This window comes from Triturus cristatus, chromosome 1_1 (genome assembly GCF_964204655.1).
Source record: "Triturus cristatus chromosome 1_1, aTriCri1.1, whole genome shotgun sequence".
Lineage (NCBI taxonomy): Eukaryota > Metazoa > Chordata > Amphibia > Caudata > Salamandridae > Triturus > Triturus cristatus.
Genome location: NC_140579.1, coordinates 77,052,722 through 77,078,780, shown reverse-complemented (window position 1 = coordinate 77,078,780; position 26,059 = coordinate 77,052,722). Strand labels below are relative to the sequence as shown.

The following is a 26,059-nucleotide window of genomic DNA, read 5'->3' as shown; positions in this document are numbered from 1 at the left end:
GCAACATAAAAAGCATTAAAGCATTTTATTTTAAAGCGCAATCACATAACAAATATCACATAAGCCACACTTATTTAATTAATTTGCTCACCATCTTAGTTCACTTATTAATTAAGCCATGCAGTTGCGTTCCCACGTGTAATTCCTTCCATTAGTAAAGTTGGTTAATAAAACTCAACAAAACTTAGTACTTAATAATTAATCATTAGTAATTTTAATTATGACATACAAAAATATAAACTGGTGTTTGGGTTTAAATAGAAAACCCTGCTCCAGCAATCTCTCCTCCCCCCACACACACTCCTCGCCTCCCTTGGCAGTCACTTCTATAGCTTTCTATTAACATGTGAATCCCGGCGCCCTGCTTAGAAAGACCGGGCCTGGCCTACTTAAAGAAGGTCTCAGAGTTTTCCAATCATTTGATTCTACATAACAGCTAAATAATGCCACTCTGCTTGAATTTAAATTGCTTGAGCGCCGAGAAGAAAGGGCAGTTGGCACGCGCTCTCAAGGGTGCTGCTGCTGCCGAAAGCCACATCGCTGACATTTCCAAATTCCAGAACAAATTTGCGCAAGAACTTGTAAATATATGGAAATATCCCCCCATTATGACACGCACCAGACTTTGTAAGAGAGCCTTGCTAGGAGCAGACCAGGCTTGAAAGTAGAATGCTAGGCTGGAGGAATGCCGCCGTTCTATTGCGAACACGGGGAGCGGGTCTTAAATAAATAAAACAAACGCGGCGTGAGAAACAGATGGCACACTGCAGTTAATTAAACCAAGTGCGAGTTGCGGACGAAAACTGTACTTAGGCGCTGCTGCTTTGGAACTACACGGAAGTAACTGGAGGATCAACAGCCAACAGAAAGCACGAACACAACACAATGCCTCAGGTAAGCTAATCACAAGCAGAAAAACAAATTAGACTAAATTTCAGCCAACATACAGATTACTTTAGGTCTCGCTGAGACAGCGCATGCGCTGCCAAACACGAGACCTAAAAAGGAAAGTGGCTTTCCATTCTCCTGTTTTTCTAGATGAACAGTAATAAGCAGAAACAAGATATTTATGGCAGCATGTTTATTTTACCATGCTTCAGGTAACTAGAGGAAAAATAGAATCGTTCTGCGTGTTTCTGCTAATTCTGAGCAACAGTTTATTTTAATCTGACTTGTATTAAACTGGTTCTAATATCTTTTTGCAACAAATATCGAATTGCTTTTGTGTTTGTTTAATTTTGCGTGGTAGAAAATAGAGATAATTTTATTATTTTGCAAATGCAACCCAGCGTTGGTCATGTAAAGTAAACGTTACTTATAGATTAGTGTTTAGACATTAGCATGTCAAATAAACCAATGCACTTCATGACATTAAAGAAGTGTGTGACTGATAGCTTATTCTAATTGTGTTCTTCATGTTTACAAACATTCTATGTCTTTCACATGAAAGAGTGACACACCAAGGATATAAGTATTTTGTGGAAAGGGTGATTGTGTGGTCATGTATTATAAAGAATAAAGTACTCCCTGCCACACTTTATAAGGACATTGCAAGTCACCTCTGAGTTCAATGACCTTATAAAGGAACTCCTGCCTTTGGCCTTGTTCCTCCATATGGTTGCGGATCTCCATGATGATCTGCAAAATACTTCATGATGTACAGCAGGTTGTACTTTGTCACGTATATTTTAGTGATGTACAGACTCTGCTTCCACTCCACCCCCATTGCTAACCAACGTTAGTTGAAAATAATCACTTCGTTTTAGGATGTCCTTTTAGCAGAATGTAATACCATCCCAACTGTAGGTGAGCTTCGGATATCGGTAGAGAATACGAGTGTACAGTTTCTTCCGGGTCATTTGGAAGCCTTGATTCCTCCAATAAGTAGTATATAAAACACATTGCAGAAGCATGCATCCACTGGATAATAAAAAGTCACATAAAGAGAAACTGACCTTACCCGGCATCGACTGGCATGTTGTGCCTCAGAATACTGTTTTATATGATTATTTTTGCTTAGGTAATGAAGAAGAATCGGTGGGAACCTGCAGATCAGTACAGAAGACCCCAGACTTCTCGACAGGAAGAACCCACCCTAACTCCACCAACTGATGGCGGTCAAACATATTCAAGGGGTCAAGCAAAAAAGTATATTCAGTGGTTCAAGAACAACAGGTATTTTACTGCGGAGTATTAAAAGTGTTTTATACTTAGACTGTAGAACAATGTTGCTTAGACATAGTCATACCTCAGCCTTCAAGATGTCTCGACAGAGTGTTTTGTGGAATAGTAAAATATTGTTCTGCTGTGCTAGGAGGAGAGTTAAATCCCTGAGAGAGTGGTGCGGGTGTTTCCCCTCAAGTGACTTAAAGTTAGTAGAGCCAAGGTCGTTTCCCTTTTTAGCATCAACGGATGGTACTAGGGCATCATTCCCATAGAGAACTTGTGCATTCATGTGTATGCATGATGGTCTCTATTTTGTTAATGGAGCACTGTGTTTTGCACATTTAGGGCAGGTTTACAGTCACCACGAAAGACGGATGAACATAAACATCGCAGGTCTGGGCGTTCTGAGCTGTTGTTCTGTTAAAGGCAGCTTGAGAATTTGCTAATTCTTTGGACCATAGTCTATATATGACATTCACATGAAAGTGTTCAAGTAGCACTACTTCAGCTAGTTTAAATATCCATAATATTGAATAACACGTCACACATTAATGTTTCTATTCATGGTTTTGATGATCGGTAATCCAGTGTATATCACTGCGTTCAAGAGGAGCCCAAAAGCAACCAAATAAAATCTATAAGCCTCCGGCACTGAGGTCTGAAATTCCCTGAATGTCGCCGTGGAGGCATCTGTTTAAAGGATGAAAATGCTGACCATATAATTTCTTCTCAGGTCGGAGTTTATCAGTGGGAAAAAAGGGATCCATATTTACTCAGCACATGACCTTACAAATGGAAGGATTCGATTTCATCTTACCCAAGATGAGCCTAAAACAATCGTCATCTGTATTGAAAATAAGGGTGACGAGGAGGTGACGTTCAGGCAGTACAAAGTTCTGCGAAGACTGCAGGTATTTGGCTTTGAAAATGAAAAGAAAGTGTCTGCGAGCAGCCCCCTCATTCTGGCACCAGGTATTCAGCTTTGATAAAAAATTGACAAAATGTATTATTTTTTATAAAGCAGCTGAATAAAGGTACCTATGAGTAGTATGTAGTCATGTACCATAAGTCTGATTTGATCTTCCTGGGGTTACCATTTGTGTGTGTGTATATGTATGTGTGTATATATATCTATATCTAGAAAGAACCTGAGTCGAGGATACCACCCCAGGAAGACTCTCACTCCAAGATTCAAACTCCACCAGTGTTAATTCTGCTATGCGTTTCACCCACACAGGGGCTTCGTCACAGCCTGATCAAACCATAATGTGCCCAATCACCCCTTTAAAACAAACTTACTAGATCAATAGACATCGAAAACATTTTAAAAAGTGCAAGCAGTCATCCAGCATTTCAGAAGTTTTCAGCTGTGGCACACATTATTTGTAATTCACATGAGCATCATATTGAGGATATAAAATTAAAATAAAAATAAATAAAAATATCTATATATTATCTACTGGCGGTCGCCAGTAGATAGTTATAGTTAGGACCGTGTTTCCATAGAAAATCTCAAAATTCTATTTTGAATAACTTTGGCGCCGGTTGACGAATCCTCGCAAAATTTTCAAAACTAATGGGTCGCTCCGCTCAGCTCCTACCCTGGAAGTCTCGGGAGGATTCGTCAAGCGGGGGCTGAGAAAAAAGGGGGGTCCCAAAACGTGTTTTCCCCATGCATTTTCCCATAGGACCTTTAGTCGAAGGTACAGCCCGAACGGCTGAACAGAATTACTTGAAATTTGGCAAAGAGGTAGTCCTCAGGTCAGGGATGTGCCTTTTGCATATATGGAGTCAATCTGTTCAGTAGTTCCTGAGAAAATTGCAGTTAAAGTACATAAATATCTATAGGCGCGCATCGTGTGCGCGCACCCTAACGTGCGCGAGCGTAATTCTGATTGGTGGTTACATGTCAGTCAACGTTCGAATCGGTCGAAATCAGGAAGTGTCGGCCGCCATTTTGTTTATTTTGAGTGCGAGAGTGAAAAAGGAAGGTGGCGAACGTGAAAAGGGGGCAGGGTAGAGAGTTCCTGACCCCCTAGCCTTTGTCAGGGGGTCCCTGAAGGACCCCGAAGGCAGAAAAAAAAGATTTTAATTTTTTTTTTAAAAATCGCGGGGTGCGCGCACGGTGCGCACACGGTGAAAAACCATTAAATAAAAAAAAGATTTTAATACGTAGTTTATTGTAAAATAAATATATAAAAAATATAATAATAAATTCATAACTTAGCATTTAAAAAACCGTACAGATTCACTGAAAAAAAACATAGATTTCACACACGTTATAGTTGGGAATTAGCATTTAAAAAACCTTGCAAATTCACTTAAAAAACCATAGGTTTCACACATGTTATAGTTAGGTGGACATATTACTCGTAAAAAACCAATGAAATTCCCCCGTTAGTTGAGATAACTATAACTCGCGCGACCGCCACTCTATCACAAGGATGATGTCATCAGTGATGTCATGAGTGATGCCACTTACCATGTCATGAGTGATGTAATATGTGACGTCATGAGCAGAGGATTGCGGGCGCGAGAGTTATAGTTATCTCAACTAACTATAACGGGGGAATTTCATTGGTTTTTTACGAGTGAAATGTCCACCTAACTATAACATGTGTGAAACCTATGGTTTTTTAAGTGACTATATATATATATATATATATATATATATTCACTGAAAAAACCATAGGTTTCACACACGTTCTAGTTAGTTATTAGCATTTAAAAAACCTTCCAAATTCACTGAAAAAACCATAGGTTTCACACACGTTATAGTTAGGAATTAGCATTTAAAAAACCTTGCAAATTCACTGAAAAAACCATAGGTTTCACACACATTATAGTTAGGAATTAGCATTTAAAAAACCTTGCAAATTCACTGAAAAAAACATAGGTTTCACACACGTTATAGTTAGCTGGACATTTCACTCGAAAAAAAACATTGAAATTCCCCCGTTATAGTTAGTTCAGCTAACTATAACTCGCGCGCCCACAATCCACTGCTGATGACGTCACATATTACATCACTCATGACATGGTCAGTGACATCTCAAATGACATCACTGATGACATCACTGATGACATCATCCAGTGACTGTGTGTTTCTGTACAATTTAAATATGTTTTATATATTTATAGTGAAAGGCCTGTGGAAGAATGAGTGGCTGTACAAGTGTGTGAATGGATGATTTTCTACGTGCGTAATTGACTGGAAAAGCGAGTCATTAAATGTATCTTACTGCAGACTAGTGACTAAACTGTGTAAATGTCTTCATGTTTCTGTCTGTTGGTGTATAAGTGGCTGCATGGTTTTGTGAATAGCTATATGAGTGTCTATATGGATTATCGATTGGTTGTCTGAGTATCTGTATGGGTGCTTGAGTGTTTGTGTGGGTAGGCTGTGTGTGACTCTGTGCATAGATGTGTGAGTGGGTGATTCCATGGGTGCACGGTTTTAACAGTGCATCTGTGATGGACTGTATGGTTGGTTGAGTGAGTGTGTGTATGGGTGTGTTAGGGATTGAATGTATATCTCAGTGGTACATTTGTGACTAACTACATATGTGAAAGGCAGTATATATGTGTGTAAGAGTATATAAGTGGGTATATGTGGGAGTGTGTGATTGTGAGAGTGGCTGTATGGATGAGTGTGTGCTTGCATCAATGATTGTACAAGAGCGTAAGAATGTGGTACTATTTTTATGAGTAAGTGAACTTGTGTGTGTATAACTGCATAGGTGAGTAAATGGGAGTGTGATTAATTATTTGCATGACTGACTAGGTGTGACAGTACCTCTATGGATGATTGGTGGTGTGTGAGTGTCTATGCAGGTGCATAAATGCATATGATAGTCTTGTACGGAGTGACTGTAAGTATGAGTGACTATACATATGAATGAGTGGAGGTGTATGTAATCCTAAGAGTTAATAAGTGGGTATGTAGTTATTGGTATTGGAGTATCTATGGTTTTGAGAATGGACGTCTGAAATTTTGAGTTCGTGTATCATCGGTTAAATTAGGGTGTGAAGATGCAGTAATTTATCACATTGATGATGTCATCAGTGATGTCATTTGAGATATCATCAGTTATGTCATCAGTGATGTCACTGACCATGTCATGAGTGATGTAATATGTGACGTCATCAGCAGTGGATTGCGGTCGCGCAAGTTGTAGTTAGCTGAACTAACTATAACGGGGGAATTTCAATGGTGAAATGTCCAGCTAACTATAACGTGTGTGAAACCTATGGTTTTTTCAGTGAATAAGCGGAGGCGATCGAAACGCGTCTGAGGCGGACACTTGTCTGACTGAAATGGAATAAATCAGAAATGAAATGAAACTTTAAACTGCTTGGCGTATTTTCATTGGACAAACAGCAACGTGTGGGTTTCGAGGTCCGTACCTCTCCCCAGCTTGATTGGGAGTTCAGGACTTGGTTTCATTCATATATATATATATATATATATATATATATTCACTGAAAAAACCATAGGTTTCACACACGTTATAGTTAGCTGGACATTTCACTCGTGAAAAACCATTGAAATTCCCCTGTTATAGTTAGTGCAGGCAACTATAACTCACGCGACCGCAATTCTCTGCTGATGACGTCAGATATACATACATGTTTGTGTGTATATCTGTCTTGTAAGATACCACCTCTCTGTACAGTGTACTACAAGGAAGTACACTATGAAGAGCGTGCTAGATATCCCCAGAGGAAGATGGAGGCAACAAGAAGATCATACTAACTCTTTTTGTGGTAGTGTGCGCGAGCAGTTAGGCTTATCAGAAGACAGTGTTGAGCATTTGTTGTGCTCACAGAGGCAATAAATGAGAGAGCCACTCAAGAATAAACCTGAGACCAATTTGTATAAAAATATCAAGTTTCTTTATATATGTTTTGAGACGCAAGTCATCAAATCGGGGATCTACTTTGTACAGTTTCAAAATTCTTCAATAAATACTGTGTAGACTCTAGTAGTTAGAATAAAAAGGCAATACAGTTCAAAGTATGCAGTACTCTCAGTATCTAGGAACACAACAGTTATTACCGTCAAATATTTACCATCGCGGCCAGCAGAGGAAGCCCGATATGCGTATAACTTTAATGGAGTTCAGTAAACCGTCAACACAGTTACCGACGCGGTCGACGGCAGCAGGTCACTGTAGTTCTATAGAAACACCACCAGCCCAGTGGTCATGGTTGAGTTTGCTGGGATGAAGGTGTAGTCTTCAATGATGGAGTACAGCTGACGCAGTTACCCTAGCAGTCGTTGGAAAGAGGACTTCGCCGAGGAGTTTCGGAGGACCACACTACCTTGGACGGTCGGAGGTTTCTTCACCGGCTGGGTGAAGGTCTTTGGAGGCCCAGGACCCTGGTACAACAGGAGTTGGAGTGTACTTGGAGCAGGAGTACCAGAAGTTGTGGGTGCTGGCTATCGGAATTCACTGGCTGGGTTTGGGCCGCAGATGGACTGCAGGGCAGTCCCTCACTGAGGAGGTGCATTCGTGGCAAAGTTGCTGCTTCTGCCATCTGGGCCACTAGCAGGAGGGTAGGGGCTTGCAGGAGCTGGGCTGTTTCCAGCGTCGATTGATGTGCAGAGAGGATCCCGGGAGGTAATAGAGGCCTGCTGCAAAGGTTGTTTTACAGTGGTGAGTCGCGTTGACACAAGTGCCGGTCAATTTGCAGAAGGCTTGTGGGCTCTGGGGTTTTGTGGAGGCCTCACAGTTGTCAGGAAGGACAGCAGGTTGCAGAGGTAGATTCTTGAGCACTGGTGGGTGTTTGCGCCAGTTTTTTCTGCATCGGATCTCCATTCTTGAACCACAGCAGTCTTCTGTCTTCTTGTGTCGGTCGAATCTGAAGTCCGGTTTCTGGGGAGCCACCTAAATACTAGATTTTGAATCATTACAGGGGAGTGACCGGTAGGGACACAGAAAAATGTGCTTCACTTCCAGCAATTGAGGGGTGTAGTTGCCGTAGGGGGTGGGGCACCCTTCTGTTCTCACTTAGGGTTTCCCGTCTGTTCTCCCGCCAAAAGTGGGTTTGAACTGGGGGTTGCCATCTGCTGCTAGCAGCAGAGGCAGAGGCTGCGGTCACATTACAAAGGCGGCAAGGTCTTTGAAACTTCCCTCTTGAGCACTATGCTCATCCTGGGGTAAGAGGTGTGGCCCCTCCACCCAGGATAGGCTTTGTTTCTGGCCTCCGAGAGCAGCGGCTCTCGACCTAGGGGTTTAGAATTATGTCTGGTGCCTAAAGCCAGTCAGAAACCACAACAGGGTTGATAGGTTTTCAGGGCGCAACTCCGAGGTGGCTCTTGAGTACAGGTTTAATAAATGCAACACTGGCATCAGTGTGGGTTTATTAGGAGGGGTTGTTTGGTACCAAACACTCCTGGGTTCAGTGAAGCCATCATGGTGCTGGGGAACTCGAGCTGTCGCGTTTCCAGCCCATGTACTCTATGGCTTCCCTGTCACTTATATAATATTAAGAATAGAATTAAATGTTGTAGGGCCATATTTGCTCATGCATATATGCCTACACCGATGATATAGTGCACCTTGCCTCAGGGATTGTATGGCCTGCTAGAGAGTTGACTTACTTAGGTAGTTCTAATTTGACATGCTACACAGGCAGTGTGCCATGTCGACTTAGTCGATTTGTCTGCACCAAGGCATGCAGACTGCTGTGGCCTTTAACATGGCCCTGGTGAGGGGTCCCTAGGCCCTGGTGAGGGGTCCCTAGGCCCTGGTGAGTGGTCCCTTGGGGCCCCTCTTCAGTCCCCATGCCCTAGGTAGGTACTATTTACTAGTGACTTACAGGGGGGTCTGAAGTAGCCAATTGTGGTACAGTTTTTAGGCAAAGAACACTGGTACTTGGAACCTGGACAGCAGGGTCCCAGTACACTTCAAGCAAAGTTGCATCAAAAGCCAGGTAAAAGGTGTGTGGGAGGACTGCAACAGAAACCCACTTTCTCACATATATCATGAGTAAAACAGATCTTGAATTTATGCTGAGCTTCAAGCTCTATCTTACTGTAAGTGCCTCTTGCCGCTTTTGAAGTGCTATAAAAGTACATGTGTATTAACTCATCATTAAAGGTCATTTCATGCTTCTCAAATGCAAAGAATACATGTATAATGCGGCAAGTGGCTCAAAGTACAACTGATACTTGCCCTGTGTCTGCCTTAAAGTTCACCAAACTAAATAAATTGGATAAAGTATAGGCAAATTGAACAACATACTCTTAATGTGACACTGATAGAACCCGTCACGGGTGCATGTCCTGAATTTATACTAAGAAATGTATGCAGGCCAACCAGTTTAACACTCGTTATGGCAATAGAGGTAACTATCACTAGTCCATCTTGTCAGTCTTCATTAAAGATTTAATAAAAAGGGAAAGCAAGAACATGTACAACCAAATGGTTAGACTGTACATCACATTGCCAGATCTCTTGTCCCCTCATATATGAAAAATCCAAATAGCAAACACTCTTTCAGACCGCATATTACTCGCATGTGATGTAAAAAAAAAACCAAAATATCACACACCAACCATAACCTCAACAGCACACTAGGAAAATGTGTTGCTACAGGAAATTTACAAGGTACTAAAAGTCTCCTAAAATAAAATAAGGTAGAGTGTTGCTTGACAAAGGAGATCTGGGAAAGGGAGAGCAGTCCTAAACGCATTCTATTTCACTGGAGAGGGCAACATTATCCTAGCACAATTCTCATACAAATCAAAGTTCCAAAATTAGAAATTCTAAGCCAAATCCGACATCACGGTCACTCCAGGACTTCACAGGTCTGCAATGGAATAGACCATACTACCAGATCAGCTTATGTGAACATCCTCATTGAGATCTTCTGGGGACTTGCTCCCAAGCAGAAAAATTATATTCAGTAATTCAAAAGTCTGAGCCTCTTCTCCCCGTCTCCTCCTCGTGCACTCTTCATGATCCTGTCAATTCCCAAAAAGTATATCAAATATCAAGGACATACACAATAATCACTTCCACATGTGATGAGCTTATTGATGACGCATGTCTTGCCCATGTGTAGTTTGTACGTTTTTTGATTGCTGCTGCTCCCTTTACAGGCTTTGCACCAGCTGCATTTGTATAAACCTTGCTGTTCATGTAACCAACCTCCTGTACTGTCAGGTGTGTCTGTGTAGGTGTGTACTACAATATCCCGCAGTGATTTAGATTTGCGATATGTGACCAAAGGATGTGGAGGTGGCATTCTGTTCCTTATAACAGGGATGGATCTAACTGAATGCCAGTGCCTTTTAAGCATCTTTTTGACAACAGTGGATTCCCTATTATAGGTAGTGATGAGTCTAACTATATGTGGGCCCTGCTCCTCTTTCTTTTAACAAGTAGGCTTTCCCTTGTCACTAGCGCTAGTGACGACTGAAGAAAGAAAAAGAGAAGAGTAGGACCCACATGTAATCAGACTCATCACTACTTTGTAATAGTGAATCCACTGGTGTCAAAAAGACGCTTAGTGCAGTTTTTTTTAAATGGGTAAAGAATCTCGCCCAGCTACTGTCATCCAACTTCTTTACTTGATTCCTCCACCAAAATCATGGGTAGTGTTGCTGACAAGATTGGAGGCCTGGGTAGAGGAAAATAATGCTCTTTTTGAGATTCAATACTGGAACCGTAGACAAATCTTTTAAATCCATATCTCTTAATCGGGAAAGATGTCAAAGCTGGAGAAGATCTATCCATTTGGTACTTACGGACCTCATCTGTGCATTTGCCACCCTAAACTGCTCAAAACTGCGGTTGATCATGGAGACTACAGTAGAGGAAACTATTAGTTACCCTACTTCGATGCTTGCATTGGGGCAATGCCTGCAGGTGTTCACTATGAGTGAGATGGCAAATGTTCAGACCCAATTAAAGCAAATAGAAGTGTTCACCAGGAATGTGTATTGGACCCATTCTTGTTAACCATCTACAATAATGGGTAAGGGAGATGTTAGAAATGGGGGTCTCTAGTTGGCAGAGGTAGATACCTTTGTCCAAATAGGGGCCCTTGCTTCTAGTCAGAGTAAGGGGGATACACATTTTAGATAACGCCTGCTCACCCCCTTGGTAGCTTGGCACGAGCAGACAGGCTTATCCCAAAGGCAATGTGTAAAGTATTTGTACCAACTAACAGTAATATAGTAAAAACACCACAAATGGACACCACACCAGTTTAGAAAAATAAAATATCTTTAAACTTAAAAAGAGTAAAACGACAAAAATCCAAAATACACAGATAAAAATATGACTTTCAAAATGTTTCAAGAACTAATGCCATAGAAACCTATGGATGCGTGACTTTTACACAAAGTACCTGTAGCTGCGTAAAAATTCACAAGGTCAAACAGCCGCAGAGTGAAGAGGCGCCAAACAAAGAGATGTCAGTTCCTGAGACCTTGGGGATGCAATGCAACAGTTCTGCTGCACGCAGGGGAAGTGATGCGTCGAATCCGGTCTGTAAGGGGAAGTGTTGTGTAGATTCTTCCAGACTGTTCTGTTCTGCAGGTGATGCATCGGGAAAACTTTTCGCACAGGTGCAATGTATGGAAATCCGGGATGCGTTGGTAATCAATGCGGTGGCGGCGAGCGGTGCTGTGTCAGTTTTCTCCAGCCGCAACCCCTCGATGCGTCTATTCTTGCAGGAGCGACGGACGCTGCGTTGGTTTTCTTAGCGGCACAGCGATGCGTGGAAATTCTTCTCGCACCGTGGATAGCGTCAGAAAAACAGCCTCAAGAAGAGCAATGCGTCGTTTTTGTAGTTCTTAAAGTTCCTTCTCTCTTCCAGCTCCCAAACAGCAGCAACAACCTCCAGTGGTCCAGTACTGGCACAGGCACCCCCTGGCAGGTCAGAACTCACAGCAGAAGTGTTCAGTGGAACTCGGGGTGAAGTCTTTGTGTCCCTGAGACTTCAGAACTGGAGGCCAGCACACATAGGCCCTTTGAGATCTCCTTCAAGCAGGGAACACAGCAAAGTCCTTCTCCTTTCCTTGGCAGGAAACACAACTGCAGGCCAACCTCGCACAGCAAATGAGCAGTACTTCTCCTCATTCTCCCCAGCTCTTCTCCTTGGCAAAGGGTCCTCTTGTATTCCAGGGATGATCTAAAGTTCAGGGGTTTTAGATCTAATACTCATAACCCAAAATGTATTTGTTCTTTGTGCAGGGGGCTCTGATTCCAGTTCAAACCAGTTCTGCCTTCACTGGTGCAGCATGACCACAGGAGGTGGAGACAGCATTGTTCAAGGGGGACAGGCTCCATTCAGGTGCAAGGGAAATCTCCTCCCACTACTCTATATGCAGACTAGGTCTATTCAGCTCAGGGCTGAGTCATCCAGGAAGGGCCAGGCACACCTCAACCCCACCAGAGGCGGTCTACAGGGAATGCACATCCTCTGTCACACTGAAACCAGACAGTCAGCCCACAAACAGGCAGAGGCACACAGGATGGTTGAACAAGTAAATAGCCACTTTCTAAAAGTGGTATTTTCAAACACACAATTTAAAAATCATCTTTACTAAAAGATGTGTTAGTAAATCCTGTGTTCAGGGATACTACACTCCATTTGTCTATCTTATCCCTATGGGAAGATATGCTTGTAAAATGTTACAAAGCATTCTGTCCTATGGGACAAGATAGCGCACCGCAGTGGCAGACCTGAGACTTGTTTTCAGGGCTGCTCATGTGGGTGGCACAATCAGCGCTACAAGCCCACTAGTAGCATTTGATTTACCAGCCTTGGCACACTAGGTGCACTTTACTAGGGACCTACTGGTAAAACAAATATGCCAATCGGGGAGAACTAATCACAATATCAATTTACACAGGGAGCACTTCCACTTTGATACTGATCAGCAGTGGCAAAGTGCCCAAATCATCTAAGCCTGCAAAAACGAAATCCAGCACAGCATCAAAAACCTAGGAGGTAGGGGTAAAAGGTCAGGGAAAACCATGCCAAGGATGCCAGGTCTAACACGTGTCCCCTCCAGCTGAAAAGTGGGGAGAACTACCCACCCTCTTGGGAGTTCTCATCACCAAGTCGGAAGAATCTGGACAGATCATCAGCATTGGCGTGTTCTGTACCAGGGCGGTGTTCCACCGTAAAGTTCATTCCCTGCACTCCACCTCTGTTCCCTGGGAAGTAGCCACCTACTGATGAAAGCTACAGGTCGGTCCAAGCCCTTGTTGTTTAATTGTGAGTACTGCTCCCACACCATGCTCTGAAGCATCTGTCTGTAGAACAAATTCTTTGGAGAAGTCAGGTGCCTTAAGCCCGGGCGCCGTGCACGTGGCAGATTTCAGGGCATCAAAAGTAGTCTGGCAGGCATCAGTCCAGATCAACTTCCTGGGCTGCTTCCTTGAAGTCAGCTCTGTCAAGGGGGCACAAATGGTGCCATACCCCTTGACAAACCGTCTTTAGTACCCGGTGAGACCTGAAAAGGCTCTCGCCTCTGTCTGGGTCTTTGGGGGGGGCTCCCAAGCAAGAATGGGGTCATTCTTCACTTGTAGGGGGGCCACCTGGCTGCTCCCTACCTGGTGTCCCAAGTACACCACAGATCCCTGCTCTATCTGGCACCTACTCGCCTTGATAGTGTGGCCTGCCCTTTGCAGAGCCTTCAACACTTCGCAGAAAGTTGCAAATTTTCCTCCCAACTGAAGCTGAACACAGCAATGTCATCCAGGTAGGCGGCGCTGAATTCCTCCAGCCTGAACCGTACCTGGTTGACCAGTCTCTGGAAGGCGGCAGGGGCGTTCCTCAACCCAAAGGGCAAAACCCGGAACTAGTTGCTACACCCATTCGAATAACATGGTCTGATCATTTCATCATCCCTAGGGAGGTAGAAATTGCCCAACAGAAAGGTAAGACGACCAAGCCTGTGCCTCAAAAACGCAGAGATTGGAGGAAGTTTACGCAGGAAGATTTTAAATCCGCTCTTCTTAAAGATCCTCCTCCGTTTAATGATACTCTGCTGAAGGCATGGAATGACTATGAAACATGGATATCTAGAGCTTTAGACACTGTAGCACCTTGGACACTCAAGCCACCTGCCAGAAAAACCAAAACTGCCCCCTGGTTTTCCAAAGAACTTAAAGTAGTTAAAGTCAAATGTAAAAACTTAGAACGGGTCTGGTGGAAAAACTACACTCCGGAAGACATGTTGAATTATAAAAAAGAACTAAAAATATATCATAAACTCATAAGAGCAGCCAAAAGCGCTCATCTTAAGGAACGCATTGAACTTGCAAAGAACCCCACTAAAGAGCTATTTTCTATTTACAAAGAACTCACTGTTCCTTTTAGACTGGAGGCCCAAGACACTTACTCTAATAAGCTATGTGAGGATATTGCGGACTTTTTTGTGAAGAAAGTAGACGTAATACATGCCACATTTGTTGATAACATGCCGACTAAACTTCCGATGGTGAGTAATGACTATGCCACTAAACCCCATATGACATGTTTCAAAGTCCCTGAGAGGCAAGACCTGCTCACCATCATAAACGGCATTCAGTCCGGCTCCCCCTATGATGTGATTTCTCCTATTCGTTGTAAGGAAGTTCTAGAAGATATGATTGATCAGTTTCAACACCTGATCACCCTATCTTTTCAGGAGTGCTATGTGCCAGATGCATGGAAAACGGCACAAGTAATACCCCTGAAGAAAAAAGCTACCATACATATTTCCCAGCTAAAAAATCTCCGGCCTATCTCCCTTCTCCCTTTTTGCGGGAAAGTGGTAGAGAAGGTAGTAAATATTCAACTCATGAAATATGTTGAGGAGAATTACCTTCTCCATTCAACACAATCAGGGTTCAGAGCGGGCCACTCTACTGAGTCGGCGGTTCTCTTCTCCACTGAATATCTGAGACAACTAGCAGATGAGGGGCAGACGGCAGCATTGGTTCTACTACACCTAAGTGCAGCCTTTGACACCGTGCTGCACTCAACGCTGCTGTCTCTGCTCTCAGATATGGGAGTTGAGGGATCCGCACTCGAATGGATAAAATCCTTTTTAGAAAACAGGAGCTTCCAGGTGCATTGCCCCCCTTACAAATCCTCCCTTCGAAAACTCAGACATGGAGTTCCTCAGGGCTCCAGTTTAAGTCCCACGTTATTCAATTTATATATGGAGCCTCTAGCGCATATTGTGGAAGCTTTTGGAGTGGATATGGTCACATACGCTGATGATACCCAACTTGTTATTAAACTTACTCACAATCAGGCAGAGGATGCTACTAACTTTTCCAACTGCATGCTTTCTGTGGCAGGGTGGATGAACAACTGCTTGCGCCTTAATGGCAACAAAACAGAATTGCTTGTGGTTGGTAAATCCCCCTCCGACTGGTCGCAGGCCTGGTGGCCTACAGAATTAGGGGCAATTCCCCATCCAGCGGAGTCTGTCAGAAATCTAGGGATCATGGTGGACGCGGAGCTTTCTTTTAAGCACCAGATTAGTAAGATCACGGGAAAATGCTTTGGAATGCTCAAAACACTCCGAAAAGTTCTCGATCTACTCCCTATCAGTGCCAGGAAAACTCTTATTCATGCCTTAGTCACGCCTCATTTAGACTATGGCAATGCTCTTCTCCTAGGCCTTAGCAAAAAAGGTATCCATCAACTGCAGTGCGTTCAAAATGCTGCTGCACGCCTGGTGTTAAACCTCCCACGGAGAGCATCAGGTAAAATGGCATTATTTGAACTTCATTGGCTCCCTATTGAGGAGCGAATTAGGTTTAAGGCTCTTTGTTTTGCCCATCGCATCGCCCAAGGAAAAGGCCCAGGCTATTTGCGTAATCTTCTTACCATCCATCGTCCCATCCGTAATTTAAGATCTGCCGGAGCGATGCTGTTCCAACTTCCTCGCGTTCGCAAGACCAGGATGGGAGGTAGTTCCTTTAGGCTTCTAGCCAGCAAACACTGGAACAAGCTTCCTCTTGATTTACGTATGGAGCCCTCCGAAACAAGATTTAGACAAAAACTGAAAACTCATCTCTTCCCACGTAAACAATAACTTTTGGATCCTCGGATTCAGGTGAGCCCCGGACATTGGCCTCCAGGGGAGTAGTGGCATCTTTTAGCGCGGGGACACACTGGATAAGTGTAACCATGCGCTTTAGAAATGGTTTTATTATTATTATTATTATTAGTGCCCCTCTGGTGTTGAAAACGCTGACCTCTCTTTGGCCCAATCAGTTAGGACAATCAGCCAGTACCCAGATGTTAAATCAAATGTACTGCGGTAACGGGCAGCTCCTAACCAATCAACGAGCTCATCAGTTCAATCAATCAATCTGGGGTTTATATAGCGCACTACTCACCTGTGAGGGTCTTAAGGCGCTGGGGGGTGGGGGGGGAGCCCAGATCAGTCGAAGAGCCAGGTCTTGAGGTCCTTCCTGAATGTGTGCAGGGTTGGGGAGCATCTGATAATCACGGGGAGCTCCTTCCAGGTCTTGGCTGCAATGTGGGAGGAGGCTCTCTTGCCTGGCTGTTCTGTTCCTGTGGATCCGGGGGACCTCTGCCAGGAAGAGGTCGGCGGAGTGGAGGTTTCTCTTGGGTACGTGGAAGGATAGTCTCTCGTTGAGGTATTTTGGGTCCGATGTTGAGGGATTTTTAGGCGTGGGTGAGGAATTTGAAGTGACCCTCTTCTCGACAGGCAGCCAGTGGAGGTCTCGTAGGTGTTGGGTCATGTGTTCGTGGCATGGAGTCCCGAGGACGAGTCTGGCGGTGGCATTCTGGATGGTCTGGAGTCAGTGTAGGAGAGATCTGTTGATTCCAGCATATAGGGCGTTGCCGTAGTCCAGTGTGCTGGTTATGAGCACGTGGGTGATGGTCTTTCTGCAGTTGGGGGGATCCATTTGAAGGTCTTGTGGAGGATGCGCAGGCAGTTGAAGCTAGTGGAGGTGACGGCGTTGACCTGGCGGTTCATGGAGAGGGAAGATTCGAGTATGATGCCGAGGTTGCATGCTTGGTCTGTAGGAGTGGGTGGGTTCCTGAGGGCAGAGGGCTAACAGGAGTTGTCCCAGGCGGAGTTGCAGGGTCCAAGGATGAAGACCTCGGTTTTCTGAGTTGAGCTTAAGGCAGCTGTCTTTCATCCAGGTTGCCACGTTCTTCATTCCCTCCTGGAAGCAGAGTCTGGTGTATTCGGGATTCTTCGTGAGTGAGCGGATAAGCTGGGTGTCGTTGGCGTGGGATACGATGCTGAGCCCATGCTGTCTGACGATGGCGGCGAGGGGGGCCATGTAGATGTTGAAGAGCGTGGGGCTGAGTGATGAGCCTTGGGGCACTCCGCAGTTTGTCGGTGGGTTCGGAGAGGAATGGAGGGAGTCTGGGTTCTGCTGGAGAGAAAGGATCAGATCCAGTCAAGGGCGGCTCATTGTATCCCTGTGTCGTGAAGTCTGGCTGCAAGGGTCTGATGAGAGACTGTGTCGAAGGCTGCAGAGAGGTCTAGAAGGATGAGGGCCGCGGGGTGTTCCTGGTCGAGTAGCATATGGGTGTCGTCTGTGGCAGCGAGGAGAGTGATCTTGTGCTATGGTTACTGTGGAATCTGGACTGGGAGGCATCTAGGATGGAGTTCTCTTCGATGAAGGTGGTCAGCTGAGCATTCACAAGTCTCTCGGTGACTTTGGCTGCGAAAGGGAGGAGAGAGATGGGCCGGTAGTTTTTCAGGTTCGTTGGGTCGGCCGTGGGCTTCTTGAGGACGGGTTTAACCATTGATGGTCCGTCCAAATTCGGGTGCAATGGCTGTGGCGGCCCTGTGGAATATGCGGTGGGCAGGGGTCTGTGGGGGCTCCTGAAAGGGTTTTATGCATGGTCGTGGAGATGTGTTCGGTCGTGGGCATCCAGGTCGAGATCGTTGGCTGATCGGCCGCGATGGGGTGTGGGGGGGGGGGGGGGTGATGTCCCACGTCGGTTCGCTGAAATTGTCATAGAGGTCCTTGATCTTATGGTGGAAGTATGAGCTGAGCTTGTCGCAGAGTTGTTGGGAAGGTGTGACGTCCGTGGCTTCGCTGGGTGGGTTTGTGAGCTGTTTTATGATGCTGAACAGTTCCTTGGCGTTGGTCGCGTTGGCCTGGATTATGAAGGTCGTTTTGGTGTCCTTATGCACTGGTGGTATTCCTTCAGGGCGCTCCTGTGGTTGTTCCGTGCTTCCATGGTTTTCTGGTTTCACCAGGTTTTCTCTAGGTGTCTGCATGAGCGTCTGGCTTCCTGTAGTTCTTTGGTGAACCAGACAGCCTTCAGCAGGCGTTGCTTGGCTGGGTGCTGGAGGGGTGCGAGTATGTCAGCGCAGTGGGTGATCCAGCTGTGGAGTTCTGTGGCTGCGGAGTTGGTGTCAGTCGTGGCGCTGGGGGGGTCTTGGCATAGGGTGGTGTTGAGGAGTTCCTCTGTGACCTTGCTCCAGTTTTTGTAGCTGTCGCGGTGCGGGCTTGGGTGCGGTGGTGGTGTTGAATGTGAAATGGACACAGTGGTGGTCCGTCCAGGGCAGCTGGGTGGTGTGGCTGAACCGGATGTTTGTTCCTCCCGTGAAGATAGGGTCCAGAGTGTGTCCAGCTCTGTGTGTGGGTGTGTTGACCAGCTGCTTCAGTCCGTGGTTGGCGAGGCTGTTGAGGAGAGTGATGGAGTGGGGGTCGTTGCAGTTGTCGAGGTGGAAATTCAGGTCCCCGAGGAGGATGTAGTCCGTGGAGGTGATTGCGTGGGGTGCGTCTAGCTCGGCGATTGCGGACTGGGTGCGAGGGCCCGGTGATCTGTAGATGAGGGTGCCGTGTAGCGTGGTCCTGGGGCTGGTCTGGAAGTCGAGGTGTTCTGTGTCAGAGTGGGGCACACATGCTGGATGTGGAGAGTCGGAGGGGGTCTTGTCTGCGCTGGCGAATCCTCCTCCTGGGTGGTGGGGGCGGTCTTTTCTCTGGACCTTGTAGCAGTCCGGGATGGCAGTGGTGATGTCGGGGCCGGAGGTGGCATTGGCCCAGTTCTGGGGATGGGGTGCGTGTCAATCTTGGTGACCGCATTGAGCCCACAGTAGTCCACACAGAACCACAGTGGCACCGGGTGCAGCAGCTTTTGGCACTAAGACAACTGGGCTAGCCCAGGGGCTGATTGAGGGCTCCTTCACCCCTAGCGCCAACATCTTGGAAACTTCTTTCTTGATGCTGGCCCAGACTTTGTCCGCTACCCGTTAAAATTTCTGCTTCACATGTAGACTGTCCCCAGTATCCACATCATGGACGCACCAATTGGTGACTCCTGGTGTCAGGGAGAACAGGAAGACAAACTGTCCCAGCACCTGGCGACAGTCCCTCTGCTGCTCTGGGGTACCCCATCCAATGACCCATCATGTTCCTTTGCTGACAGGAGGTCAGGAAGAGACTCGCTCTCCTCTTCCATTCCATCATCTATACAAGGATCATAGCTATTTCAGACCTCTCAAAGTGTGGCTTGAGGCAGTTTACATGCAGGACCCTCAAAGGGTTCCCAGGAGTCTGCAAGTCAACCAGATGGGTCACCTCACTCTTGCGCTCCACCACCTCATATGGACCAGTCCACTTATCTTGACGGTCCTCAGACAGTCAACATCACTCCCCATCTTCACGAGAAACCTCAAAACTTGGCTCTTCGACAGACCCCCTCCTTGATGGACTGGAACCCTCACCTCACCTCCCCTCCCCTCCTCCCCAGCTCCTTGAGACCCTTACGGGTGAGTAGTCGCGCTTAACAAACACATGATTGATTGATTGATCTAGGAGCTCACAAGGCTCCACTGGTGCCATCACCCACTCTTTCTGGCCTTGGTGAAATTCGACCTGAGTTTCATTCTGGTCATACCATCTTTTCATTTCTTCCTGGCTAGCTTACAGGTTTGCCTGAGTGAGTTTCCTTAAGCATTGAGTCTAGTTTCTGAAGGCCAGCACATAGCTGAACACATCTTGTGGGGTCTTACCAGGAGTTCTCTCCCAACCCTCCTTCACCAGACTCAGAGGTCCTCTCACAGGGTGACCATACAGTAGTTCAAAGGGACTGAACCATAAGGACTTCTCTGGTGCCTCCCTGTATGCAAACAGCAGACATGGCAAAAAGACTTCCTACTTCCGTCTCATGGGTTCTGCAAGACCCTTGATCATGCCCAGGGTTCGGTTGAATCTCTCAACCCATTCCCTTGAGGATGGTAAGGAGTGGTGTACTTATATGCCACACACAGTCCTCCCACAAAGATGTCATGTACTTTGAAATGAAGGTTGTATCACGGTCAGAGAGCACCTCTCTGGGGAACCCCACACAGGAAAAGATGCTGGCCCACCACGGGGGCTGTGATTGTCCAGAGAGGGACAGCTTCTGGGTACCGGTTGGCATGATCCACCAAAACGAAGGTAAACTTGTTGCCTAAAGCTGTCTTGTGTTTCAGTGGCCCCACAATGTCAATGCCCCCGGGCTCAAAAGGGGTGCACACCACAGGAAAGGGTTGGAGGGGAGCCTTACACTTCCCTCCACTCTTGCCACTTGCCTGGCAAGTTGGGCAAGAACTACAGTGTGTGCCAACGTGCCTTCTCATTTGGGGCTGGTAAAAGTGGGTGACAAGCCTCTGAAGGGTCTTGTCGCACCCATAATCTCCTGTGAGAGGCACGTCATGAGCCAGACCCAGTAGGAAGGTCCTGAAGCACTCTGGTACCACCAGCACATGGGCTGCACCAGGCTCAGCGACCTTAGGCTCACCATACAAAAATCCATCTTCCCAGTAAATCGGATGTGATCCGGACTGATCACCTGTTGCCTGGTTTGCAGTCCATTGCCCCAAACCAATAAGAGTAGGGCACTCCATCTGTGTCATGCAGAACTCCTCCCTGGGGAACCCCCCTCCTGCTTCCAATGGGTCAGCTCTGGTAGGTCTCCCAGTTCGGCTATCTGCTCCCCTGTGGGTTCCAGCGCATCCCCCTCAGGGTTTGCCTCTTCCTGTACCGTGGTAACTTCTGGGGCTGGTTTCCCACGCCGCCAACCCCACCTCTTCCTGGCAGGCACCTGGGACACTGTTTCAGGCTCCAGGTCCTCTTGATTACCCCTACTGGCTGCCATTGGCAAGTGGTCACACAGACACACTCAGGCAGACCCAACCTCTCCAAATGAGCCTGGCGTTCCACTTCCTTCCATGGGGAACTCTCCAGGTCATTTCCAAGCAGACAGTCTACAGGCATGGACTGACTAACAATGACCTTCAAGGATCCTGAGACTTACCCCCCAAAGGGAACTAGCGCCATCTTACATAAGCGATCAGAGTGGTCTTCTGCAACTACCGGGTGAAGTACATTGGGAATAACCTGCTCTCCAGACCCCCATTGACACCTGACAGATGCCACACTGGCTCCTGTATCTCTCAGAGCCCCTACCCTCCTCACAATGATGGTCACCCACTGCCTATATTTCTTAGTGTTCTCTGGCAGATAGGATCCCTGGACCATCTCTCTGTCTCCTAATGAGACAAGGGTCATAACTGCTTGCTCGCCGTCTTCACTATGAACCAATTCCTTACCCAGTGCTACACTCACTTACCCCGGTGACTGTGCACTAGTGGGTGCTGGGCGTGTGTTGGGGCACTTAGGATCTCTTGCAATGTGGCCCACCTGATTACATGAATAACACCTTGGAGGGACCCCGGTTGTCGTGCCTGCCCTTAGGGGGTCAGGACACTTTAAGCTTGCGGTTCTGGGACTCCTTACCCTGGGAACTGTTTTGGGGCCCTTTAGAGAACTCCTTTTTGTTACCCTTGTCCCCCCCCACTCTTCTGCTGGGGATTTATGAAAAAAGAGAACGGTCCAGAGATCCTGCGTCTGGATATGAATCCCTAGAGTTTTGGAGGAATTTTGCTCAAGGCTCTGGACCTTTTCTGACTCAAAAGGAACAAGTGAAGAGAGGGTTGTGAGCATGTATTCCTCCTTTCCAGATACATATATGCACACCTGTCAGTAGGTTAATTACTTTTTTGAAGGTAGCACAATACAAGTACGTTGGAGTGAAAGTAATTCTTTTTATTTTTCACTTAATTGAGTCCATTTCACTCATTTATCATTTTTTCATTGTGAGCATTATAAAGGAGAGTGAGAGAGAACAGCTGACACGTGTTTTGCCCCATGTGGCGAGTAAGGCCAGGGCTTTCTCAAGGCGATTTTATATTCTTCTAATAGAAAAAGGTATCGGCGTCAATTTCATACATTTTCACGAATTGTAGCGCAACTTTGTTAAAAACATCCAAATTTGGAGAACGGTTTAATAAAGTATCGCATCTCGGCACCGGGTAAATCTGAGCTGATATACTCTGTAGGTATGCAAAACCTCAATATCAAACTCCAATTCTGCCATCTCACTTGCTGGTTTACTCTTCTGAGACATGATGCGTGGATACTTTAAGGGTCAATCAAAAAAAGAACTAAAACAAAACCCAGTATGTTGTTGCGTAGTGGTCTGCACTAAACTAGTGATCTGCATCAATCATTGCGGGACAAGTACAAATACAGGTTCAAATCCTCACCGCTGACCACCAATGTTAGAAATGGGGGACTCTAGTCGACAAAGGTACCTACCTCTGCCAACTAGAGGCCCCCATTTCTAACAAGAGACATTTGTTCAAAAACAAGTAAGACATTACACAATTAGGAAACGTCCTATGCCAGTCGCGCTAAATGCAGATGAAGCGGTCTTTGTCTCAAGGACAGCGAATGGCGTACAAGACCTGCTATACTCTATCGCACAATTCATGAAGGACATGGTAAGATTTGTATTTAGGGCCTAGTCATTTATTATGAAAAGTGGACCCAAAAGCATGAAGGTCCGGTCCCATTTTATAGGGGGAAGCTCCTTGCTGCAAAATTAAGTTTCCTGTATCTAGGAATAACATTTGGTACTAACTGAAGCTGCTCCATCATCTTTTTGACTCGGATGGTGATCAGAGTTTGCCATCGCTTTATGACGATGATGTTGACGATTTACTCACATTACTATTAACACAGTGTGTACAAGGATTTGCAGGAGGCCAGTGAGCTTGATAATTCTCAGGACACTGGGTCGATTTCTCGCCTTGGAACTCCAATGGAAGAGAACTCTGGTACACTCCGCTACACATAACTCAATGGTCTGACTTGACTATTGCTACTATTACTTGGGTATCAAACAGAGACTTCTTAATAAGCTCCAGATGCTGCAGAATTCAGCTTGCCGTCTGCTCAAGAAAACCCCAAATTCAAGTCTGTGTCTTCTGTACTTGTGGAGCTTCACAAGCTCCCAGTCAGAAAAAGGATTGCCTTGAAGGTGTTATGCTTGGCACATAGTGTTTCATGGAGTCGGACCCCAGTATTTGAGAAGTAAATTCTGATGATACACTCCAAAAATACATAGATAACCTGCTACTAGATCTGGGATTGTCTCAAAAATTAAGAAAGTGACCGGGGGTGGTTGTAGTTTTGTATACTCTACATGCTTTTATTAACCAGTGACCAGGCAAGTAGTCAGACTCAACTGACTGGCTCCTGGTGACCCAGAATTTCTGCAGTATCCTACTCATGAGAGTTTGGTGGTTCAGGCCTTTACTTGCAAAGTTAATCTGAATAGGTTTCCTACAACTCCTGTAGACAGGAATTCAAAAAGAGCTGAGGCATTCAAGAAGTGAATGTTCTCTTCTGGCAGCTTGGCATTGAGGTCTGTTATTGCGGTCTCCATGTTACACCCTCATATGCGTGCCCTCTTTTCAGGCCTCTTTGGCTCAAATCATTCAGGACAACAAGGATACCACCAACTATGTAATTAGTGCTGGCTGTGACACTACAGATTGCTTGGGGTGAGCGGGTAGTACTCGTGGTCCTTTGCCAATATGCTTACTTTTTACAATTTATCCTTCCCCCATTAAGAGCTGACTTTGGTGATGGATGCTTCCCTGCTGGACTGGAAAGGTCATCGTGGATAGGTTGGAGATCCACTGGAGAAGTAAAGATTCAGCAAGAAACTCTGCGACCAAGCTTCTCACAAATGTCTTGGAGCTGCGTTCCATCTGCCTGGTGTTAAAGGCCTTCCAGCCGTCCATCAAGTGAAGGTTGTTGCAGGCTCCCATGAACATCAAGCAAAAAGGAGGGTGGAGTGGGACATGGGTCCTTGCCAAGAGGTGCTGCGCCTCTGGAGTTGGCAGGGGCGTTGGGGCATCTCCCTGATCATGAACCACCTGGTGGGATCTTTACATACCAGGATGGAAGTGCTCAGTCAGCGATGCCTGGCTGATCATGAATGGTGGTTGCATCCAGAGGCGGCACAGGGCATCTTCCACAGTGGAGCGAGCCCGGGCTGGATCTCTTTATTACTGCCAAGAACACGCAGTGTCAAAGTGTCAGAATTCTCTCTAGGAGACTCATTTAGGCTAGAGAGGAGCACAGAACTTGTGTGTGCCTTTCCGCACCTGCACTCCTTTCCCTTGTTCTGAAGATCAGGAACTATTAGACCCAAGCCATCCTTGTGACTTCAGATTAGGTTAGGAGAGTGTGGTATCTATAACCTCTGGGCATGAATAGCTGCTCCTACCATCAGGCTACTGCTTCAGGAGGATTCTCTGTCACAGCAGCAGGGCAAAGTTTTTCACTCGAACCTGCACAATCTACATCTTAATGTGTGAAGATTGAGCAGCTGCAGTTGACTGTATTCAATAAACCTAAGGTTGAGATGTCCTCTTCGTGGGCAGGGGCACCTCTACAAAATCTATTTATGCAGAGAGCTGGGACAAATTTGTGGCGTGGTCTGGAATCCAGAACCAAGACCCCGTACAAGCTAAACTGTCATATGTTTTGTTAATTTTATTTTTTGCAAAAACCAAAGGAAATGATGGACGGAGTGTTGAACATTGCAAGCACTCACCCCCAGTCAACTGATCTGGGTTTAATCCATCACCGTTCTTTAGCCCACTCTGCCACCCCAGTTCAGAAGGCTTGCTTGAATCCAGTGGCAAAGTGAGCAAGGCCATGTCTGAACTGGGGTGGCAGAGTCGAAAGAAAAGGAGACACTCCATCAGCTGGACCCCAAAAGAGCTTGCGTTACATCCATTGCACCAAAGACTTGATAGCCGAGCAGCGTTTTGTGGGGTTGTTTGGGGCAAAGAGCAGTAAAGCTGGGCAGAAAAGGACTTTTCAGAAAAGGACTTTGTGAAGGTGCTGGGAATCAGTCTCTGGAGGGACTGAGGGTTCATTCCAAAAGGGCTAAAGCTGCTACCACTGGATTGTCACATGAAGTGTCTGTTCCTGACATCTGCCAGGCTATGACATGGGAATCCGTGCACACATTGACGAAGTGCCACTGTCTTGTTAGCCAGCTCTGAGTGAAAGGGTATTTTGTGTATTTGGTCCTGCAGTACTCTGGTCTAAGCTCACTTCACATACCCTCCACCTTGGGAAGGTACTGCTTTGGTATCTAGTCTAAAGGTGAGAAATATGCGGTTAGAAGTATGCAGCAGGTGAACACTCTGTAACACTCTGTCTGGAGGATACTGTTTGTAACTGCAAAATACTCACTGTCCTCCCACCTCATTCTGTGAAATTATCTCTTTTTGCCATCTAATAAGGTCCCAAACTAGAGATCTGTACCCTAGTAACTCCAATTGTTTTGTGATCTGCACCTGAGGGTGCAGAAAGAGTCAAGCAAACGGACTTTGTGCTACAGCCTGCTTTGTCACTTCCAGGGCAGAACAAAGTCAACAAAATCATTACCAAAGGTAAGTGACTTGTTTAACCCCTTCCCGACGCACCGGTGCTCATGTGTGTAGGTGTCCTTGCACATGGCACAGGGAATCCCTCTGGTGCAGGCACCAGAGGGATTCCCTTTACCCTCCAACAGC

General features: G+C 46.0%; 1 protein-coding gene across 6 annotated transcripts in view; it reads left to right on the top strand.

Annotated features, from left to right (window-relative positions):
- The window catches only part of LOC146869487 (RNA helicase MOV-10-like), a 567,813-nt gene that overhangs the window by 146,464 nt on the left and 395,290 nt on the right, over positions 1-26,059 (top strand). For 5 of the 6 annotated variants that reach the window (XM_085654043.1, XM_085654053.1, XM_085654071.1 and 2 more), the window contains 2 exons: positions 2,021-2,175; positions 2,900-3,138. In XM_085654043.1, coding sequence (XP_085510169.1) covers positions 2,021-2,175; positions 2,900-3,138 — 394 coding nt within the window. Of the gene's footprint in view, positions 1-2,020; positions 2,176-2,899; positions 3,139-26,059 lie in introns of those variants that run through there. The other variant, XM_085654081.1, reaches the window with a different exon arrangement.